Raw genomic sequence first — 8,285 nt, 5'->3', positions numbered from 1 at the left:
ATTATCCATCTTGTTGTTGTTTGAAATTAACGGCTCCAGTCGTTTATTATATGACATAATAGGTCAGACGGAAACAGGCCCATATTAACCTGCTAAAATGACACATATCGCCACCTAGTGTGGAGGAGGAGGACAGGTTCTCGTCAGTTATTCGTTTTTCTCCGCTGCATGTAAATTGGGACAAGGACCGCAATCACAAAGTAGAATTTCGAGCATAGTTCAATTAAGCTGTGATTTAAGAAGCACAGCAACAAGTTCAAGGAGTTAACTTGGCCTCCAAAAACCTCTGATCTGGATTCAATCGAGCATCCGTGGGATGTGCTGGACAAACACGCTCCACCTCACAGCTTGCAGGACTTAAAGGATCTGCTGCTAATGTCTTGGTACCAGATACCACAGCACACTTTCAGAGGTCTAGTGGAGTCCATGCCTCAAAGAGCCAGGGCTTTTTTGGCAGGAGAGGGGGGAACCCATACGAGGCAGGCGGTTAACGCTAAGGCTGATTGGTGTATAATCTCCTCATAAATTGGTTAAGGCGAACAGCTTTGTAAAGAGACAGGGCAGTCTTTGCATTGTTTTGTCACTTGTTAAATACCCAATTATCACTTTCCATTTGGAATAGTTTAAGATCTGCTAAGCACTCGTGCATCTGGTTGCTAACTTTGTCTCTCTGTTGGCATTTGGTGCGGGACGGGGTGCAAACTGTTTTAATCTTCACTAAAACAGCTGCTTGGCGCGAGTGAACAGCAGCTACGATGATTCAGCTAAAAGATGCTAAAATGCTCCTGCAGAATGTGATTTGTAGGGTTGTCACATTTATTCACAGTAATGTTCTTATTTTGAACCTGAGGTGAGTCAAGCAGTTCTTAGTATTACAAAAGAGTTTAATCTTTTATAAAACCTCCATTATAACAAAACGACAGAACAAACCATCCCTAACATGTAAAATTTAAAAAGAATGGCACATTTCTTTTTTTTCCTGACGAAAATTATTGTTGTCACAGTACTTCTTTGCAGGATATTTGTTGAATATAATAGAATAAAAAAAAAACTGTGACTATAAAAATCTGTCTCAGTTCCTGAGATATAAAACAGAATCTCTTTGGTCATTGCTTTTAAACTTGAAGGGAGATCCTTGTGCCTGAAATGTTTTCATCGTCAGTATTTCGGGTAGAGGACCCTGGCGATCTTCCCGTCGGCCCTATTCGTGTCCAGCCACTTCCCGCAGAGAAAGATGGTGGTGACGCCATTGGCCGTGTTGGTGACTTCCACGCGGTCCAGCAGCCAGCCGGGGCTGAGGCCGGAGTTGTCGTGCTCCACCCGGACCTTCTGCAGCTCTCCCATGTCCAGCATCTCCATCACGAAGCGGTCGGTCTGCTCGCGTTCGAAGAGGTTGCGAAACCTCTGCCGGAGTTGCCGACGGCCCGAGTCCCCGTTGACGCCGTGGATGGTGATGAAAACGTTGGCGTCCGTGCCGGCTCCTTTCTCGTCGCCGGTGATGACGATGATCTCGTATTTGACCGGCACCAGGCTGCGAGCTTTGCTGGCGAAGCTCTCGATGGACTTTGTGCACTCAAAGGTCAAGAACTCGTCTCTCTTTGGAGAGAGAGGGACGAAGGCATTGCAGCTGAAGATGTATCTGGAAATGAGGGAATAACAGAAGAGGAGAATCTGATTTATCTGTAAACACCAGTGGTTACACTGAATATGGTAAAAATAGTCAGTGGCTCCTATGAGTCACTTATAGATAGCCAGGGTCTTACTTGTTTCCCAGTTCTCTTTCAGTTACAACCACCTCCTCCACATGCCAGAAAACCTCCCCCTTCACTTTCTTTCCATCCTTGGGTGTGTGACCCAAGCAGATACCAGCGATATCCCCCAGGTTTTTGGATGAAAACTCAAACCTGTCGACATTTCCCCTGAGAAGAGAAGATCATGCTGGAGTGAGTCTCTGTTCTCTTAAACTAGCTCACAGACTTCATTCAAATTCTTTTGTACTGTGTCAGAATGAATTTTTAACACAACGCTGTAATGACATGATACTGAAGTGCTGTGCCGGTCTGGGCTCAAGTACGTGGTGCTAGTGGGATTATCATAATGAGTGCGAAGGGAGGACTGGAGGGTAGAGAAAGCACATTTCTCTCCGAGCGTTTTCATGCAAACAAGTTGCTGCTGATTGAGTTAATCTTTCAACAAGTACCTACCGCAAGAATCTCTTCTTTTTTGAAGAGTTCTCCATCACAAACTCTTTTGATCGGCCCTTCCTTCCCTCGAGTACGATCCATGCGTTTTCTTTGGTTTCTGCTTCATCCGTGTCTCCGGTTGTGATACAAATTTCGTACTCTTTGGGGTAAAAAACACAGAAACGCTGAAGGTGAAACGTCTCGGGATCTTTTCCAAAACAATATGTAAAATTCCTCGAAGCAAAAATGAAAGGGAACATTTGGCCTTACTGGTCTTCTCATTGAGGTCTAGGTAGTCATTGTTAGCGCAGGCCAGCTCCCTCATTATCTGTCCATCATCATCATTCTTGGCGAGCCAGCGGTCACAAGGGAAACGAAATGTTTTGTCCATGAGCTCGTCCTTCACATCGATGTACTCCAAGTGCCATCCCGGAGCAGGACCTGGCGTAATGAGATCAGGGGGGGAAAAGACAGTAAGTGAAAGTGATGCAGGAGTATGAAGAGTGAAAATCTGAATTACTGCTTCAGCTTTCTAGTAATGCTGTTGGACAGGAGCAAACATCTCAATAGGTGGGTCTCCAGATTCATTTTTTTGAACGATAGAGAAAATGGAGAGTTTACGTAGCCCTGTGTGTGTTGCGAGAGTTTTCTAGAGCTGACCTGAGTTGTCGTGCCACACTCGGACTTTAGAGAGATCTCCCAGGCTGAGGATGTCAGAGAAGCGAAACATGTCCACCTGCTTGCGTTCGAACTTGTTGGACTTGCTGCTCTCCTTCAGCGCCAGCGTCCCCGTGTCTCCGTTCTCTCCGAAAATGATGATCCAGACGTTGGCATCGGTGCCTGCCGCTGAGGAGGCAGGAGAGAGTCGTCAGTTTGAACTAATGTCCTGTCCGATTTTTATTTTACAGCTAAGACTTCTGGAGCTGCGGAGCTTAGATTCAAGTTAGAGTAGAGCTAGAACTAGTGCCCCAGATGATATTTAGTACAAAATACCAGTTGTAATTGTATTTGCCATCTTACTCTGGCTGGAAGCACTCGCCTGTGAACAGTTTTAGACAGTGCTCGTTACTATACATAAGCATAAACTTGTTTTATATCTACATCCATTGCAATTATTGCGGGGAAAGCTGCTGAATTGCCGGTAAATACCGAGACTGCGAAGACACAAAACAACCAGTAACACTACCGAGCCGAGCACACGGACGAGCAAGGAGGGCTGAGTTCTCTGACTCAGATGACACATCTCTAATCCCCCTGCGCTTTAATATTTTATTACAGTCGGTTAAGATACTGAGAGAATGTGAGCACAAACCTCACTCAGACTGCAGCATGTTTCCAGTGTCCCTGTTCACAACTGTTTTATGCTGCTTTTGGTGATGCTTTGATGCTTTTGGTTTCCCTTAACATACACTGATCAGGCATAACATTATGTAAATAACATTGACCACCTTGTGACCATTTAATATTCTTACTATTAGGGAAAACTTTTGGACCTGGCATTTGTGTGGATGTTACTTAGACGTGCACCTAAACGAGGTCCTCCCACTCTGTAGCAATGATCCCCAGCAGGATGCAGCCTGCAAAACAGTTTAGGAACAACTAAAAAAAAAACATGCACAAGGTGTTGAACTGGCCTCCAAATCATGGGATGATCCACAGAGGACGCTCCCCTCAACCCATAGGACCCAAAGGCCCCCCATTAACAACACAGGACACCCTCAGAAGGCCCATGTCCATCCTCTGATGAGTCACATCGGAACACCTACACAATATTAAGAAGCTGATTAATGTATACTCATGCACACGCTTGATTTTCAGTGCTTCTTCACACAATACATGAATCATCTTACGAGATCCCAGCGGAGGCTATTATCTCATGTACAGCGCTGCATATGTAACATAGCTTTACGTTTGTGTGTGTGTGTGTGTGTGTGTTTCTATCAGCTCATTATTCCTCCCAGAGCCTCTGCGTTGGTGCAGAGCCACGTCTTAGCTTCCAGTAACCGCCAGGAGCGGAGAGCACTCCTTTGAAGTCGGTTCAGACTTTTCTCGCCACGCTTATCGTATTGATCAGCAGCACAACTGAGCTGTACAAATTAGAGCATGAGGAAAAGATGCAGCAGTAGCGCGAAGGGGGCCTCGAGTGAAGGGTTTCTGCCTTTATCACATGGGAGTCGAACGTGAATGAGTCAACCTGCATTCTTCCTGGAAGACACAAACCGCCGCACAAGGACAGGTCGAACGAGGACGAGCATCTATACAAAGTATTTAGCTCAGCCTTGAACTCTGTATGATTGAAAGCATGGGGTGACATACACATAAAATAGTCATAGACATTCACTGATCGTAGGGTTCCTCGGTATAAAGCCAGCTTCAAGTGCTCATATGGTGGATATTGCAGGATATTGTCAGGGGGATGTCTTTTTGAAAACGAGCAGCTAAGAGATGATGTGACACTTGACGGATGAAATGTCTCTGGTGCCCACGGAGACCTTCGGGATCCCCGAGGAAGAGCTGAAGGATGTTTCCGATGAAAGAGGAGTCGCTCTGCTCAGCCAATCACCCCAGGATCTGACCTGACACTGACCCAGGGATGAAAGGCGCCGTGAATGGATAACGCAGGTATTCTTGATAAGTGGACTCATCTGTTGACAGACCCCGAACCTCTCAGCGGCTTTGCTTCACAGGTCTGATCCAAATGTTAACTTAAAAGGTGTTCCCCAAAGATCGGTCTTCAACGATTGTGACGTTATTCTGTTTCAAATTTAGCTCTTTAGATCAATAGCTTCTAGACGGGGAGGAAAGCCGAAATAAAAACTCCTTTGTGTAATGTCACATATTCAGTCACATAAAAGGAAAAACAATTAAATGGTAGATGTGGCCACAACAAACACAAATATGTGCCCTGTGATTAAAAACTGCAACAATAAACTCTTTGTTTTAAAGCATAGGTCTTCAACAGGGGGTCCGTGGCCCCTAGGGCGTCCGCTGAGGTACTGCATTTGGGTCGCAAAATCTTTGATTGATAGACTTTTTTTTTTAATTTTCCCCCACACATTTAAATGTCTTTAAATACACTTTAACGTGAATCCAACACATTTCAGTAAAGAGATAAAAGGAGGCAGAACACGTTATTTTTCAGTAAACGATACGGAAGCACCGTTTCACACAGCGCCACCCTAGCAGGGACCTGTCAATCTAAGCTTCCTGTACACAGTAGGCTCCGCCCCTATCGCTGCTGAGCCAATCATGAGGCCGCATATTACACGCCAATTCTATCAGGTTCCCCACAATTGGTCGAGAGCCTCTTCAGTCCCCAGATGAAATATTAGCAGAAGAGAAGCTAACAGCGCAGCTCACTCCCATCAGCCAACTACTGAGGCCAAAATTAGCTCCGTTTAAAGTTAAATCCTGGAACTGTCAATTATTTCACTATGTTTAAGTAATTTAGCTATGTTTAGCTATGTCATGTAGTTATGTTTATGTTTCTGGCAGTTGCACGGCCACTATTTGACTAGCACAATATTGAATGCAAAATGATAATAAGATTATATATTTATAAAGCACTAGCACTAGGCTGAGTGTAATATAGAACACATATAGTAGGTGGGGGGGGTCCCTATTTAATCTCTCCATCAGTTTGGGCGTCCTTGGCCTGATTGAAGACCCCTGATTTAAAGTAAAGTAAAAAAAAAGGTTAAAAAAATGCAAAATCTCAGAGGTTCACCCTGTCGAGGACTCACCTGCGATATCACTCGTCTTGACCTGGATGATGTAGGTGGTGAGCTCCACCATCACCTCCTCGTCCACCACGGCAGCCATCTCACAGATCATGGTCCTCTTGGGCCCGCGCGTCCTGGACAGCCACTCCTCGTAAGTGAACACGGACACCTCCTCTGTCGTCAGGTTACGCATGATCACCTGGATGCACAGGGTTCGCTTTTCAAATGTCTTATCAAGATAAAAAAGCCCTTTCTAACTTAGATTTAAGATCATCAATTACTTTGATGTAGATCCTTTATCCTGATTGTGGCACTAGTTAAAAACCATTAAAATTCTGCTAAATCAATTAACATCTCATTCAGAAATCTGAATGCATGAAAAGAAAACTTGCAAGTGGATATATTTAGTTAAATTCATGCAGCATAAATGGTTAATGTGAAGGGTTTTTGCCATATGCTATCAGGGGACAGATGCTATCAAGTCAAATACATGCAGGTCCTTCATTACCAGCGCTAAGGGTTTAGTTTTGAAGGAAAATCAAATGATTAATGTGGACAAAGCCGTTTCCCTGTCGAGTTGTTCTTGTCTGTTTGTTGCTGATAATTACCTGGTATAGGCTGTAAATACTGCAGTTAATATGCTGTACACCAGTTTGTACTGAAAACTACTTAATACATTTTGTGTGTGTTTAATAGATGGCTCATTCTGTGCGTGAAAAGAAATTGCTTTATTTTATTTTAGGTGCAAAAAAAAAAAAGAAAAAGAAATGAGCAGGATGAAGCCATGAAACTCAGGGATCTGGTTCTGATAATACATTGAATAGATGCTTCAGATACCAAGCAGCCGATTACCAGGATCAGAGCACGAGAAGCCTCCTCTTCAGATATTAATAAGCGCTGACTCATACGCTACATTAATAACATTAGCGGATAGATCACTAATGTGTTGCTGGTGCATATAAACCTCTCTCGTGCCGTCTGGTCACTCGTCCTGGGGAAACCCTCCTCTACACAAGACAAAGGCTCGGCTCAGGCTACAACACTTCTCTTAGCCCCCCCCGCCCCAACACACATTCTGCATATTTATTTGGGCGCATTACTATGCTGACAGTTCTCCTGATGCACTGTGGCATCCATGTCAATACATAGACCCGGCAAGCTGTAAAGGCGGCACATCTGCTTGTGATGCCGAACACACAAGGCCCTGTGCAGGTCAAGGAAACGTTCACAGCCGCCGACTCCCAGGCGCGGAGGGACAGGGCTTGGTGTTGTTCCTGAGCGCTCTGCTACTCAACTCTGCGGGCGCGGCGTCTTCACAGGTGAAGACACTTGCATAAGAAATGTATTTTATCAAAGCGTGAGCCTAAATCTGGAGGTGTGCACTGACGTTGTCCTTACGGGGAAAAAGGACATAAACATTTCCAGTATGGTATGTTGATATGGTTGATTACATCGCGGGAATGTACACCGATCAGGGATAACATTATGTTATTCCTAATTCCTATTCCTAATATTGTATAGGTCTCCCTTGTGCCTCCAAAACAGTTGTGACCCATCAGAGAATGGACATGGGCCTTTCAAGGGTGTCTACGGTCTCTGGTAACAGGATGTTGTTAATGGGGGTCTTCTGGGTGGAGAAGATGGGTCTCTATGGATCAGGCTTGTTTGGGATCTAGGGAATTTGGGTCCTTAACTGTGTCAGGCTGCATCCCACTAGGGTAGTGTCTGGTCTGGTCTAGGTGGGTGCCACGTGTCTAAGTACCATCCACACGAATGAATGCCAGGTCCAAAATTGTGACTCTGAATTGTCTTAAGATGCTTAAAGTTGTCCTGTAAGTGGTTTTAATGTTGTGGCTGATTGGTGTATGTGACTGTTTTGCAGGACTCCCTTTAAAGCATGCAGTATATAAAATGTAATGTTCTCTGTAAGAGTGTGTGCATGGTGAATAAAATGGGTCAATATGCTCTCTCCATGAGATCTGGGACCTGCTGTGCAAGTGTGAGTGTGTGTGTGTGTGTGAGTGTGTGTGTGTGTGTGTGTGTGTGTGTGTGTGTGTGTGTGTGTGCGTGTGGGTGGGTGGATGAATCATTGACCATTCTCCTGGCGAGGATAGACGTGTGTGTGTATTTGTCTGTGTGATATAATAGATTGAATGATCCTGTGACCTACAGCATACAGTGCCAGGATAAAAAAAAAAAAAGAAAAAAAGCTGTGACTGCTTTGTACTATTGATTTTGGAAGAAGCTAGCAATTATTACACTGCTTTTTATACTGTCTGTTTGTTTTTTTAAAGGTTTTATGGATGAGATGTGCTTTTTTAAAACCATTTATTCCTTGATGAGAATAAAAAAAAATAAAAATCTGCTTTTTACACTACAC

The 8,285-nt window shown here is 44.3% G+C and overlaps 1 protein-coding gene across 1 annotated transcript in view; it reads right to left on the bottom strand.

Annotated features, from left to right (window-relative positions):
- Positions 1–248: 248 nt before the first annotated feature.
- The window catches only part of loxhd1a (lipoxygenase homology PLAT domains 1a), a 29,694-nt gene continuing 21,657 nt past the window's right edge, over positions 249–8,285 (bottom strand). Inside the window, exons 37-42 of the mRNA XM_047569181.1 lie at positions 5,927–6,104; positions 2,844–3,029; positions 2,454–2,624; positions 2,205–2,343; positions 1,764–1,919; positions 249–1,639 (exon numbers count right to left, since the gene is read on the bottom strand). Coding sequence (XP_047425137.1) covers positions 1,159–1,639; positions 1,764–1,919; positions 2,205–2,343; positions 2,454–2,624; positions 2,844–3,029; positions 5,927–6,104 — 1,311 coding nt within the window. The 3' untranslated portion in view covers positions 249–1,158. The remainder of the gene's footprint in view (positions 1,640–1,763; positions 1,920–2,204; positions 2,344–2,453; positions 2,625–2,843; positions 3,030–5,926; positions 6,105–8,285) is intronic.

The sequence above is a fragment of the Mugil cephalus genome, chromosome 19, assembly GCF_022458985.1.
Source record: "Mugil cephalus isolate CIBA_MC_2020 chromosome 19, CIBA_Mcephalus_1.1, whole genome shotgun sequence".
NCBI lineage: Eukaryota > Metazoa > Chordata > Actinopteri > Mugiliformes > Mugilidae > Mugil > Mugil cephalus.
Note: the sequence above shows the minus strand (reverse complement) of the source record. Positions and strands in the feature narration are given on the sequence as shown.